This window comes from Etheostoma spectabile, chromosome 16, assembly GCF_008692095.1.
Source record: "Etheostoma spectabile isolate EspeVRDwgs_2016 chromosome 16, UIUC_Espe_1.0, whole genome shotgun sequence".
In the NCBI taxonomy this organism is placed as follows: domain Eukaryota; kingdom Metazoa; phylum Chordata; class Actinopteri; order Perciformes; family Percidae; genus Etheostoma; species Etheostoma spectabile.
Window position 1 is genome coordinate 8,841,543 of NC_045748.1, and position 15,522 is coordinate 8,857,064.

At 39.2% G+C, this 15,522-nt stretch overlaps 1 protein-coding gene across 1 annotated transcript in view; it reads left to right on the forward strand.

Moving 5' to 3' along the window:
* The window catches only part of nnt (nicotinamide nucleotide transhydrogenase), a 37,709-nt gene extending 23,110 nt beyond the window's left edge, over positions 1-14,599 (forward strand). Inside the window, 8 exon segments of the mRNA XM_032539583.1 lie at positions 134-367; positions 863-1,023; positions 2,482-2,661; positions 2,951-3,110; positions 6,344-6,425; positions 9,274-9,392; positions 10,845-10,960; positions 12,045-14,599. Of these exon segments, the coding sequence (XP_032395474.1) occupies positions 134-367; positions 863-1,023; positions 2,482-2,661; positions 2,951-3,110; positions 6,344-6,425; positions 9,274-9,392; positions 10,845-10,960; positions 12,045-12,194 (1,202 nt within the window). The 3' untranslated portion in view covers positions 12,195-14,599.
* Positions 14,600-15,522: the final 923 nt, after the last annotated feature.

Below are 15,522 nucleotides of genomic sequence, written 5' to 3' on the forward strand. Positions count from 1 at the left end.
CTCTGAGTGCGTGTGCACGTGCTTGTGATTTGCATGTTATTAGTGTGTGGGTCTTTCAGGGCCAATGCACTTTATTTATTTGTTGTCTCTCTCTCTCTCTCTCTCCCTCCCCTCCCTCCTTTCCTCCCTTTAGGCCTGGCCATTGCTAAGAAGATCCAGATCACCGACTTGCCCCAGCTGGTGGCTGCCTTCCACAGCTTGGTGGGGCTGGCTGCAGTGCTCACCTGTGTGGCCGAATACATGATAGAGTACCCGCACTTCGCTACAGATCCTGCGGCCAACCTCACTAAGATAGTCGCGTACCTCGGCACCTTCATCGGTGGAGTCACTTTCAGTGGCTCTTTGGTGGCATATGGCAAACTGCAAGGTGAGAGAAGCGCAGTCATGTATATACTTATTATTCCCTACAGAGCAAACGTGTATACTTCCAGCATGCTGACAGACAAAACTTGCATTATTGCTATTATCATGTTATAAAACACATTCATCAAACAGTTGATGGCACAGGTAGACAAAGAGAAGGCCTAAACTACACATTGAATGTAGCCCATTATGTTTTTGGTAATTTACTCTTTATAAGGCTTACTTTACATGATACACATTGGAAAAACCTTTGTTGGGAATTGGATTGGCCCTGGCTCCCAAAATGTCTATCTCTCTTCTTCTCTCAGATTATATATTGTTGGGCAGGCTGGGGGAACTCATATTAATGTTAAGTGACATTTTAATGCCATGGGACCTTTTAATAACAAGTCTCAAGTACTTGTTTTAGAAAGGCATAAATCAAAACAAGTGTTTACATGCAGTTTTTAGGGGTGTTTGTATTCAATCGTTTCTCTCTTTTCCTCTTTTCTACATGTAGGTATTCTGAACAGTGCTCCCTTGGTGCTCCCTGCTCGTCACGCTCTGAATGGCACTCTTATGGCCGGCAGTATTGGTGGAATGATTCCCTACATGCTAGATCCTAGTTACACTACAGGCCTCACCTGCCTGGGATCGGTCTCTGCTCTCTCTGCTGTCATGGTATGGCACCTGTGTGTATTTCTACGGTCTGTTTTGGCACTCAGTTCGGCCCGTCAACAGAAATATCTGCACTTAAATATTGGAGATTGGAATTTTCTTATATGCTGACAGAACGTGTAAGAATGTTGATTTAAATAAACACCAGAAACTGGAAAGGCATGAAAGAGTAAAAAAACATGCTGCTGGAAGTGAGACTATGAATATCTGAGGAAAAGGTAAGCAAAAAAGATTTACAAAAAAAGAATGTAAAATAAGAAGTTTCTTGCACAGGTAACAGTAGCTCTCCAGACATTTAGTCAGCGTTGATAATCTGGCAGCCATGGTGGCAAACAGGCTTGACTTTGGAAAACTGCCCGGTTCCTGCTTGTATTCGACTCATTATATTGGTCTCCACCATTGTTAAGTCTTTGTTAACTCTTTTAAAAATGTGTCACACTTCCTTGACTTTTATGTCAAGGAAATTAAAAAGAAAATGTATCAAAATATATTAACTCTGCATGTACAGTAGCAGTGAAATAGCACTTAATCATGCCATAAAAATGATCTGCAAACACACATCAAATAATGCACAAAAACACTGCCAGATTGAAGATTAAAATTATTGTTGTTTTTATTATTATTATTGTTCCTATTGTTATTATTAAGGTTAAAATCGCAAGCGGAAACAGTCGCCCTGTTCCTTCGAAAGGATGAGCAGGAATTTCTCTGATTGGCACTTTCCTCCTCTTTCTCTTCTCCATCCACCACTTTTTCCTTTTCTTTCTCAAAATGCTCAGCCCCGACCATCACTGCAGAGTCATAGTAATCAAAACTTCAATAATTATAAAACAACGTTTCATGAAAGTTTACTTTCACAATCAGGACCGGCCATCAATGCATTTTTTAATCTAGATTAATTAATTAGTTACAATTACATTTTTTGCTTGCTTTGCATATGTACATGTGTTGCTTGGAAAATCAACAACTGGAGTGATCAGTGCATCCCTAGAGAGGTTAGATGAATATCATTTCAGTTGATCTCTAATCAGTCTTTAAAGTACAGTATAATGGATCATCTCATTTTAGTCTGTTCTTTCACTTGCTCAAGTTCCTAAAAATAAAACTACAGTATGTCATTTAGAACAATCTATGATGTGCACCTGGATATCACTGCTGCTTTGATAACTACAGTTGGCCCTTGTTAAACAAAACCTGCACAGATGATAGAGGGACGGCAAACAAGTGAAATTGATTGTGAAAAATGTAAGCGAAGCTGGAAAGGCTTTTTTTTTTCCTCATGTGGAAGAAAGAAATTCACTACATCACTAAGCTAGCAAGTTCCTGTTGTTTGGAGGGAGAGATCATTTTTTTCTTTATAGCTGGTCCTCACATCTGCTGTGGCGTTCACTGTATTAAACCACTAATCTGATTACAGCAGTGGATGAAATGCCTCTCCTGTTTTCTTCTTCTCATCTTTAGGGTGTTACCTTGACAGCTGCTATTGGGGGCGCTGACATGCCGGTGGTAATCACCGTACTGAACAGTTACTCCGGCTGGGCCTTGTGTGCTGAGGGCTTCCTGCTCAATAACAACCTGCTGACCATCGTCGGAGCTCTCATTGGCTCCTCTGGAGCCATTTTGTCATATATTATGTGTGTGGTAAGTGGTGCACAAGTTTAAAAACATGCATTGTTCTGCCGCTGCCCTACATCTCTGCAAAACTGCTGTCCAATTGATGTGTTTTGTAGCTCAGGACAGTTTCATGTGGTTGTTCCTCTCCTGTCCACCAGGAGGAACTCATACTTTACCACTGTAGAGTATCTGTTATAATTAAAATCTGTGTGTTTTTAGGAATTTTCCCTTTTAAATTTCCTCTGATTGCTGTGTTTTGCTTTATGCAGTCAATGACGTAAAAACTAAAGATGATATAATCATTCTTCTCTCTCAGGCCATGAACCGTTCACTGGCTAACGTGATCTTGGGAGGTTACGGCACTTCTTCCACCGGTACAGGAAAGCCCATGGAGATCACGGGGACACACACAGAGGTCAACGTGGATCAGACCGTTGACATGATTAAAGATGCCCAGAGCATAATCATCACTCCAGGTAAGACGCACACACAAATACAAGAACACACACCCCTACACACACTTCAAAGGGCTTGTACGTGAGTGGAAAAACATGGTACTTTGACTTTGCCAGTCTTTTTTTCCAGCATAAGCGAAGTGTGTGTTCTGTTTATTTAACCCTTTCTTGACCCATGTTACATCATCATTTTGCTAGGCTAATTGACAAGTCATAGTAGAGTGGTCACACACACACACACACACACACACTCTTAGGTTTCTGTGTGGTCGTCAGTCTCAGGTAAATAGACATTCTACAGTGCAGCGTATATATGTGCAAGGTCAAGGGAAAATTAGATGGAATGACGGTATGCTTGGTTTATGTTGACAATTCAAATACTACGTACAAAATTGGCCTCTAGTTCCTTTTTCGGGGTTAAAGTGCCAGTCCAAACTTTGTTCCAGACACAAGCTTTTCTTCTTTTTACATGTTTTCAATATTTTACTTTAACAACGTGTTTGAACCTGCCACTTAGACCATTATGATGGTCATTGGTGCTGCTGTCTTCAGACCATCATTGTCTGGCCCGGTGACATGTCAGCCCTCTCGCCAGACTGTTCCAAGTCCCAAAGATTTGTTTTACTCACGTGGATACATGTAAACACTGACTAAAGGCATCCAGCCTGCAAATTGGTGATTGCAGTCACAGTGCTGAGTGCTTATATACAAAAACTAACTCTTTAGAGGAAGCCTCTGCAATTTACAAGAACTAGTACAGTGCCCATTCAAAATGTGCTTGTTGTGAACGGCTCGATTGCTTGATCTCTAGGATTGATCCTTGTAGCTTTCACAAGAACCGTTTTTCCTCAACCTTTATTGTGTGGTCATTTAGTTTAATTCACAGTTTATTAGTATCCATTATCCAATGCTGTCCAAACTGCTCCAAATTCCAAACCCCAAGTTCATTGGCTACCCAGGAAACCAAGTGGAAGTAGATTGAGTAAATGGTTTATGAGATATTTCACAGACAGACAGACAGACAGACAGACAGACAGACAGACACACACACACACACACACACACACATACAGAGATATTGCGCGTTATTAGGGAGATTAAAGTGTTTGAGAAGACATGGTTGAGAAGAAAATACAAGTGGAAAATAACTGATCCATGTAGCAGCATCCAAACCCCCCCCCCCCCCCCCCCCATTTTTTCTTTTTTTGAGACCACCAACAGGAGACAAAGAGGAACACGTCTGACAGCTGAAACCAAAAACAGGCCAAAGACATTTTAGTTGGAAGGAGTGGAAGAAATAATAGAGCTGAATTGATTTTCTTTTTTAGCATTTTTTCAAAATGTTCTCCACACAACACCACACAAAGACCAATACTAAAATGTCAGACATTTCTTTGGAGCATTATAGAAAAACATAAACCAGTGAAATATGAGGTTAAGAATAAGTAGAAACAAATCATAATAGAACCAGTCAAAGTAATTTTATGACTTGAGAGATTTGAAAGACATCTGTCAGTACATTGTTTGTTCTCTCTGCAGTTGCAACATTTGTGTAAAACATTATTGCAAATTGTATATGCTGTTGTACAGACAACAATAAAGTGACATAACAAGTATATGTATTAGAAGTTAACACACACGTATACATCAGCTGATATACCTAGTATACAGGTATTTAATGAAAATGACATCTACTTAAGAACACCTAACATATAAATGCATAGTTCTTCTCTCTGCCCTTGTAGTGAGCAGTCAGACTAGCATTGTTACCCAGCGCAGGCTTTCAGTCAGCCCTCTTTGTTTCCATTTTGACCAATCTCCCTAATTGGAGCCGTCACAGTCAATTTGCCTGATTGACATCTGTGGAAACGGTTAAGACTTTGCCTGATAAGCATAAGTGTTTTCCTGGCTTCGTCTGGCCTATGTCCGCATGCCCTAGGTCCTCTTGTCTTTCTTATAGGAGAAACTCCAGAGACAATATTGAAAGCACGAGTAATCAAATAACTGTGATGGAGAGGAAAAAACATTTTCATTCATACACTTTTAAGCTGTACCACAGACAGTCAACTATGTGTGTTGTAGAGTTTTCTTTCTCCTTTATTCATGCTGAGTTTGAAACCTTGTCATTTTGACTTGTGTGATGTAACAAGATAGATCCTGACTGTTTGTTGTGACAAGGCTAGTAAACACCACTGGACCGTTTGACGTGTGTTTGTGTGTGTTTGTGTGTGTGACGCTCTGATAAAAATCAAGTCCCACACGCCAGCAATACTAAACATGAAAGAAGTCCGAGGCTTGGAGAAAAAAGCATATACTGTGTATAGAATTCAATACCAGTTCCCTTCTTAAAGGCAAGTAACATAATTACATATAATCTGAATGTTAATATTAAATACATGATTTAAAGTATCACAGTAAGAGAAAATGGTTAGTTGAAATAAATATATATTTGAGATGTATCTTATCAATCCATCATCTGTACAGTAACTCTGCATCAATAACCATAATAAAGTTACAGTAGGTGCAGTCAGCCTCAGTGCAGAGCATGTGTAATGTATGGTTAAGCTTTCCTTGGACTTGGTTGTCCAGTTAAAGGTTGCTAATAAAACCACCTCATCACCTGTTGATCAGACTGCTGCCTGCCACAGATGGCTGTATTGATGTTTTTTAAGTGCTGCTTATCAAAGAGTGTGTGCTTTATGTCAAGTTAGCATAGTAACTTTTCAATTCAATTCAACTTTATTGTCATTGCACTGTCACAAGTACAAGCAATGAAATGTGATCCACATCTATCCAGAATTGCTATACAGGGTATAAATATTGTATATAATTTTATGTATAAGCAAATGTAATAGTAACTCTTGTAATACTTGTCATTATGTTATGTACTTACTGTGAGCTGTTCTGGTTTGGTAAAGGTAGTTAAAGGTATTATTTTCATTATTGATTAGCTAGTCTTCAGATTATTTTTGATATATATATATATATATATATATATATATATATATATATATATATATATATATATATATTTGATAAATCGTTTTGTCAGTAAAAATGTAGCAAACGATGCCCATCACAATTTTCCAGAGCGGAGAGTGACATATTCAAAAGACTTAAGTTACATAGTTTACTATCATATAAGAGTAGGAAAATCTAAAAATGTATCTGTAACAACATGAGTTTTTGTCTCAGATATCAAAGTGTCTTGGACAGGTGAATCGGGGTGCTAACCTGTTGTTTTAATCTTTCAGGTTATGGACTCTGTGCTGCAAAGGCCCAGTACCCCATTGCTGAATTGGTGAAAATGCTTAAAGAGGCTGGCAAGAAAGTCAGGTAATGGGGTGATAAACAAACTCATCTACATTTAATGTACTGTACATCCAATAAATGAATCAAAATAAGTAAGGGTTATAACTAAAACCCGACCGATAAAGGATTTTTATATTTTTTATATATATAATTTTTAGTTAGTTATTTATGAGTTCTCACTGAAATAATATGATAATAATTTGTTTTATTGTCACAATAGTACATACAAAACAAAATATATTAAAGTTCTGATAAATTAAATGTATACAAATACAAACTTAAGATATGAAACTTAAAGTTCTTTGAACAAAAACACATTAACAAAAAAACAGGGATGTGTTGCGAACAGTAACATAATAACACTCATAATATGGTTGACAGTCCGTGTTTTATTTTTGAAATATTCATTCTATTATTCGTCATTATAGTGTGTGTGTGTGTGTGTGTGTGTGTGTGTGTGTGTGTGTGTGTGTGTGTGTGTGTGTGTGTGTGTGTGTGTGTGTGTGTGTGTGTGGTGTGTGTGTGTGTGTGTGTGTGTGTGTGTGTGTGTGTGTGTGTGTGTGTGTGTGTGTGGTGTGTGTGTGTGTGTGTGTGTGTGTGTGGTGTAATCTACCAATAGATCGGGAAATGCCTAATATTGGCAGATAATATTGGCCCGCCGATATATCGGTCTTCCGTTGAGCATCAGACGGTTCAGATGTCATTGTCGCCCATTAATACCCGACACTGGACACTTCGAAGGGCATTAACCCGCTTATGCCATGGTCACTTGCCAAATAATTTTTTTTAAAACCATAATTTTTTTATGTGTTTTACTATCAAAATTTAAAAGTTTTTCTAAGCAATAACTCAAATAATAACCCTAGTTACACTTGAGGGTTTGACTAATATTTGGAACAATCATTCCCATCCCAAAAGGGTCTTGTGCAATATAAACGTTTACTGTTCCAGGAAATAGGCCAGATCATGGATATGACTTTCCACCCTTATCAATGGGAGATATTTATTTAGGCCGCTCAGCTAATAGAACCCTTTGGCCCAGATAGCTGTTAGCCAGAAAGCTAACACTATGCTAGCAAGATTCAAAGTCAGTAGCATTGTGTACAGTGGAAAACAGTAAATATAATTTGACAGTGTGTTTAACAACAAGACAAGCTAACTTACATGTCATTGTCCCCCAATGTAACAATTTTCATAAACAATTATTCACAATTTTGTACTGTTGGCTGAAGTAGAGACCAACAAAAGGGATGTGAGATAGCATTATTTGCTGTGAAACAAAGTAAGTTCAGATGGCAGTGCAAATTACTTCTTGCAGCTTGTGTTTTAGTGCCATGCTGTGATTAGAGGACAAGGCACTGAATACACATCTTTAGCCAAATAATCACAAATTCAATACAGGAATTTATTTTACCTTTTAATTATTACATAGGTAGCCTATCTTTGAAGTAACAGAAGAAATTCTACAAAGAGGGAAAGAAAGCTCAATAAAGAATTCTCAAAGAAGGCTGGCTTGCCCAGGGCCAGGCCAACTCAACGCCGTCTTTCTTCCGTCTCGTACCGCTGTCTCTCCTACCTACACTGGCACCTGCACCCTGTCCCCCCTCCCCTTCTAACTGCCTGCGCAGTTCTGCTGCACATGAGCAGAAGGCAAAGAGGGGAGGGGCTGCTCCTCACTGCTCCCCACTGTAGTTTCTACAGATGGAGAGCTAGATAGTTAAATATGTAGATAGACAATACAGTGTAGATGGATGTACATGTAGAGCTGGTGTTTGTGCTTGATGACAAGAAGATGGGACAGATAGGAAGAGACCTGTGTGTGTGTGTGTGTGTGTGTGTGTGTTGTGTGTGTGTGTGTGTGTGTGTGTGTGTGTGTGTGGTGGTGTGTGTGTGTGTGTGTGTGTGGTGTGTGTGTGTGTGTGTGTGTGTGTGTGGTGTGTGTGTGTGGTGTGTGAAGAAAGAACAATAAAAAGGGAAATGCAAAAGAGACTGGAGGAAGACAAGGTACAGCGGAAGCTTGTGTAATTGCGCTGCCTCAGTCGTTTGATCCTGGCTGTTGCAGCTGCTGCTACTTAGAGCATTTGTACTTGATTAGAGGAAAGTGGGTGGTCAAAAAAACAACTCTTTGCTCTGATTTCTTACTCTTTTTCTCCAATGTTTCTCTGTTCTGTATTCTAATGCATTCCCATGATTTATCACTTGTCTTCTTACTCTTCATATGTTATGCCTCTACACCTCTCCCTTAGTCTGAATGAACCATATACTGTTTTACTCCTCTTCCTTACACACTTTATTGACAGTCTGAGGTTTGGAAGCACAACACACTTCCGCTGCCCTCTCCAAGATTAAAGCCTTTGCAACTTCCCACTGTCCTCTAATGCATGTAAACATGGATTTACATAAAGGGCATAAAGAAAATTACTTTTTTAATTGGCAGCCAGTCTCTAATAGATCCCATAACCAACACACTATTTTCACTCTGCAATCAGCCTAAACTTACTCAACATGTTAGAAAATGAATCCCCAAATAGGCATCGAGGGGTCAGAGAGAGCCAGCCACCAGAATTCAGTGGCTGGTGGTAATTGCCTACCCTGATTAAATGACATGGCTAATTGAGTTTGAGAGCTTTGTATACCCAGTCACACACATGTGTACACACTCAACAAATAATACATAGTCAAGGAGTGCAATAGGAAGTGTGTGAGTAACCAGACTATAATCACAAACGTCTCTCAACTCTACTTGTGCAAAAGGGGGGTGCATCTTATTGTCTCACTCTCTGCCAGACGCCCGTCATTTTGATCCGATCTTCCCTCTCCATGATTGGAGGAGAGGATGCGTTAAAGTACTCAATAAATGTTGTTTTTACAGGTTTGGTATTCACCCTGTGGCTGGCCGTATGCCTGGTCAGCTCAATGTGCTGTTGGCTGAAGCGGGTGTCCCATATGATATTGTTCTGGAAATGGAGGAAATTAATGAAGACTTTGCCGGTAAGAACCGGTGCTCTCGGTCTTTTACATACTGTACCTGCCGTAAATGTCTTGACTGATTCATCCAGAATTATTGGGACCCTGTCTGTTTATGTATGTGTTTGTGTGTCTGCCTCTGCGTGTGTTGTTTTGTTTCCCTCCCTCCCATCTTTCCACTCTGTTGAATATAATATATACACACACACACACACACACACACACACACACACACACACACACAGTGAGGAGAACGAGTATTTGATACACTGCTGATTTTTTAGGTTATCATACTTACTTACTTTGTTTTAGATTCCGTCTCTCACAGGTGAAGTGTATCGTTGATAAAAATTACAGACCTCTACATGCTTTGTAATTAGGAAAACCTGCAAAATCAGCAGTGTATCAAATACTTGTTCTCCCAGGTGTGTATGTGTGTGTATATTTGTGATATATTAGATCACAAAGAAAAATACTGTTTGACCTGTAAACATGTTTGATTTTTTGATTGAGGTCTCTCAATTAAAACAATAACAAAAGACGCAGATTGGTGGTTGTGAAGCAGCGTGGGTCCTGGGATCTGGGATTTGTTGTCTTGACCACCATTGTCGTCATTGCAGACAGCTTCTCCCAGTTAAGATTCCTTGAGTGTTCATTGTTCATGAGGTTTTTGCCAGGAGCCAAATGTGGTCCCCTCCTCTCCAAAACCAAAGGACCAGGTTATAAAAACTGGTCAAAAAGCAGTTTAACGTTAAAAATCTGTTTTTCCGATGCTGTTTGGCTTGTAATAGAAACGGACCGTTACCTTGATTGAAATTACAGACTTCTCTGGGTTTTACCATTGTTATAAACATTTGGGATAATTACAATTTTATATATTATGATAATAAATAATATGGTTTTAGTCGTTTTAAAACGTTTTAATGTGGATATGTTGCATATTATACCTTTTTTTTTATAAAGGATAGTTTGACATTTTAGGAAATAGACTTATTTGCTTTCTTGCCAAGAGTTAGATGAGAAGATTGTGATACCACTCTCATGATGTATCCTAAATATGAAGCTAGAGCCAGTAGATTGTTGGCTCAGTATAAAGACTGGCAGCTAGGGACAACGGCTAGGCCAACTCAGTCCAAGAAAAACAAAAAATATATCTGCTACCCAGCTAAAGCTCAAAAATACATTAAATATAATCTGTTCAATCTGTACTCAAGTCAAAGTATCGAAATGACAAGTAGTGGTTTCATGGGGAATAAGGTTGTGGAATCATTTCTTGGCTAGGACTTCCTGGAGTCTCCGCTGGTTGCCTGGTAACCTTACAGTGACAACAAGACTAAAGTGATATAATTTGTGTTGATAAGCGAAAGATTGGATAAGATATAACGTCATGGAGTCAAAGGTCCAAACTACTGAAATCCCGTATACATGAGGTAAAAGCCTTGTTTTCTGATTTAAATGTGTTGGGTGTCCAATCAGATACCGACCTGGTCCTGGTGATCGGTGCCAATGACACGGTGAACTCAGCCTCCCAGGAAGATCCTAACTCTATCATTGCTGGCATGCCTGTTCTAGAGGTCTGGAAGTCTAAGCAGGTGAGACATCTGGTACATGCATGTGTGATAATGATGTTGCCCTGAAACCCAAACAGATAGAGGAATGGAAGATTTTACAACAACTGGCCTGCTTTTTATCGCCACAACTGAACGTTGGAGTCCACACCCGTAGAGGGGCCTCCATTTGAAGACACGCACACACAAACCTAAAGAAATACATACTCAAACACACTCAGGCTCACATACATAGACACAGATTTGTCCAGTCCCAGGTGCAGTCCCATCCTGATCCCATTAGTGGTGGCTGTGTCGCTGTGGAATGACGACATTCGAAGCATCCCACTGGCACCACTCTGAGATCTGGGATTTATACAGCGCTCCCACTTGTTTCCACACACTTTCCCCCGGGGAAATCAAAGAGGACATTCTACCTAACCACACACACTCATGTGGACGCACACAGAGACGCACTTACAGGTGGACAGATAAAAACGCACAAGGACAAAAATTCACACAAATGCTTTTAAACAGTCATTCCTAAGTGCCCAATTATGCATACATGAGTCATGACATGAACTACTTTTTCATACACAACTTTTGACTTTTGTTGAAGTCAAACATCTTTATTGAATTAATGTTGTCCAGAACAAACTACGAAGGAGTTTCAGGTCATAATTTAATTAGGTTTATATTAGCATTTAATTAATTAATGCACAGTATTTTGTTTATTTAACCAATGTTGTTAAATCTGTTTAATACAGCAGCTGTTAAAATGCAAACATCCCAGCATTATTTCTAGATCCATCTTCAATAGACAGAGGTTGTTGAGAAGGAGAGAAGGGCAGGGATGAGGGTAAATTTCTGGTTTTACTTCAGAAAAGTTGGCATAGCTTGAAACAGAATAGGCATCTCCTTAAAATTCTTTTTGAAAGCTTCTCCTTCAGGATTTTCACATCTAATCGTCCAATTAGAAGCTAATGAGTGTGTCTGTGTGTGTATCTGTCTATCTGTGTGTGTATCGCTGTGTCTGTGTATCTGTCCGTGTGTGTATCGCTGTGTCTGTGGATCTGTCTGTGTGTGTGTATCTCTGTGTCTGTGTGTGTCTGTATTTCGTCCACTCCAGGTGGTTGTGATGAAACGTTCACTGGGTGTGGGATACGCAGCTGTTGACAACCCCATCTTCTACAAGCCCAATACTGCGATGTTGCTAGGCGACGCCAAGAAGACTTGTGATGCCCTGCAAGCCAAGGTTCGCGAGTCCCAGAGCCAGTAAGGCTGGCACCTCCACTTAGAGAACACATGGAGCAAGGAAGGTCAAAGACAATGAACGTTTTTGCAAAAATATCTCCACATTAAGATGATCTTTGTCTGATTGCGACTCAGCCAATTAAGTAAAGATGATTTAAAAATGTTTTTGGCACACCCTTCCTATAATCTATAAATAAAAGAAATACAAATTTGATTAAAAAAGCCATTGTGCAGTAGGATCCAAGCAATGCAGATATTGTAGTTCTTCAATTAGTGCTCCCACTGTTGTGATGCACTTAGATACAGATTTACAGGCATGTCTTTTATTTCTCGATAATAAATGAAGGGTATGTCAACAAATGCATGTGGTCTGTGTAATCTGGGCTGCAACAGACAGTGTCATCTTCATTATAGACACCTATATTAATGCAGAACAACAATGAAATGTAGATGCATTACGTTGTTAAATATGTTAAAATTTGCTATTAAGATATTTTCGGAAATAGTCAATAGTTGATAGAACATTTGAGATTAATTGGAATTAAAAAGAAACCAGATGAAAGAGATATGAGAGCACTTAGGTTTTCCACACGGTTAGGTGTTGTCCCCAATGTTTTCTCCAGAGATTCCTTTTATTATTGTAAGGTAATTTGCTGTTCCCTTTGACAGATTTATTTACTCAAATGCCAATGTCGCTCCCTTTTTTTCTGTACAAGTAAAAAGAAAAAAGCAGGTTAGTGCACCATTATTGTAAAGTTCTTTCAGTCCCAGTTTTGACAGTCTTGAGAAATTTTTGTATTCGGTCTAATTACTGTTATAAACCTAGAAAATCACTTTTAGAAGCCATAGCTGACTATAGAAATCTAGTCATGCTGTTTTCTTTTCACTCCACCTATGCCTCTAGTGCAGCAATCACACATGGATCCAAAAACATTAAAGATCCATTCAAACCTTGTCTATCAAGCATTTAATGCAATCAACCAAATGGATATGACGTTTTTTATTTTAAGTGAGACCACAGCTGTCATGTAATGCTAGTAAAGACTGTAACTACGCCCACAAACAGACACTCTGATAGATGAATGGATTTTATGATGTTTTTGAACCAGGTGCATCACATCATCTTGTGTGGTTCTGATGCTACAGTACACGTGATTTGAGGCTAGCCTTTGGTCTTTACGGTAAAGGAGGGTGTTTTTTTTTTTTTTTTAAGTGAATGTGGCTTCATCCACTCCAATATGTGCGTCCTCATTATTTTTCTAGAGGGAAATGAAGGATCACTGTAAACTAGGGCCAGATGTTAACCTGACTGTTTTGTAAATTGTCTAAAGCAACATTGCATTAGTCAGATTGTATTCAGAATACATGAATTGTTCAACGTTATTATTAACCAGTTTTAAAGGAATTGTGTCCCTTTTTTACTTTGCTACAAACCCAAACTTGCCAAAACTTTCCCTTCTAAACTAAATTTGTTAGATTGGGCACAATTATAGATGGAATGGTTACTCTTCAACCACTTGAGTAACTCTTGAAAGCTCAATGACAAAATGACAGTAGCTCCCCCTCTACACCTAACTAATAACTACATCACCAGAAACTTAGTCCATCTGGTTTTATTTTTTGACTAAGGTTGGATTGCTGCCATCCTTTTAATCACTTCAGGTTCCACAGTTTTGATGGTCCTGATACAGTAGATTTAGAATTAGTAAGAGGTTTTTCCTGGTACAATGTTTGAGGAACAATAGGTTGTGAGGTGACATGGCAGCAGTTTTCATTACTTTTAAAATCTATCATAACAACTGTAAGAAGTTAGTTGTTATAGTTTTGTTCTGGGACCTGATACATTGACCATGACAACTATCCTACCTCTCCATATAATGACCAATAACTTTCCAGAGGACCCTCATCTGACCAATCACCCTTGACTGAAATGACCACAGGATGTCTCCATCAGTCAGCTCTCATTTATCCTAAACCTGACCAATTGCTTTCTGTTTTGTGTTCACATTGTGTTTTTTAACCATTGGACCTCATGTTATGCAAGTGTAGAACTGCAGGTGTCATTGAAAGGTTATTGTTTTTCCATGTCAATTTACAAAATTGCAGTCATTTGGGACTATTAGATTGAGATGTTTGCTTAACATGTGTAGCTTGTCGCTGTTTTTGAGGTATTGATCAAATTAAGGGAAACAAAGAATATTAATAGTTTTGCTAATGTGCCCCTTATCTTTTCTTTCGTCTTCGTAAGGGAAGTATTTTTGTAAAGAGGCACCATATTTGTGCAGCACAACAATGGTGTTTTCGAAGTAGACAGTGTTTCAGTGCACTATGTTGTTAGGGAGATGAAATGATGAAATGTACGGTGAATGTTTTTCCCTGTTGTTTATCATGGAACATTTTCATCCCTAATAAACTTGTATTTACACTAGATGTTGCCTGAGTGTGTCATTCCTTCCCTGACGCACTCTTAAAGGTGCAATTGAATTTCCTGATAATAAACAAGTGGATCTGCAAGGATTTCCCTGAGGTCTACCACAGCTTTGATGGTAATCCTACCTGCCCAGTTTGGCGTGGTTGAAAGCTCAAATATTTGCAGCAATTACCTGGCTCAAGGATCATGAGGAAAAGTTGTATCCACACTTGCACACATACTTCATCTGTGCATTGCTGCATGATAATTTTAGCTATATCAAAATCTGGCAATCAGCCCTTTGATTGGATGGAAATTAAATGCAGCTGAAGAGCTTAAGATAACAGTATAACTACTTAAAAGAAGTCACGATAAGCCATTGAAATGCAGCTAGGAAGTGGTTTCTTTTTGCTGTCCTGCCACCAGTTTCATGCAATGAGCATGTCTTGTATTCCAAAAATGAAGCTATGAGATGAACACAATATCTCTGCCTTGATGAGGGATAGTGGGGAGAAGGTGCACACCTCAAAGTGTTCCTGTGCAACAGAATGGGATCGCATGAGTAAGTCATGAGGGTTGTGATGACGACTGAAATGTAAATACCAGTTTGTGTGATATTTTCACCTACAAGCGGCACTTGATTGCTTTTCATCAGCGGAGAGTGAACTGGAGGTACTTAGAAGGGGAGTGGTTCCTATAGAGATGGAGTAGATTAGACCTTAGATAGATTTATGAAGATGGGGATTGCATGTGTGTGTGATGAGGGTGTCTTCATCCTGTAACAAGTAGCACTCAGACGGGCCGTTATCTGCTCTCAGGCTGGATGACATCTAAAGTGAAATGTCACTCCCACAGTAGAGGCCAGATGCGGAGATAGTGAAAAAGAATGGGCTATCACTTATTTTGTGTGCGATCCGGTCCGAATTGTTACCTTCTTGAGCTT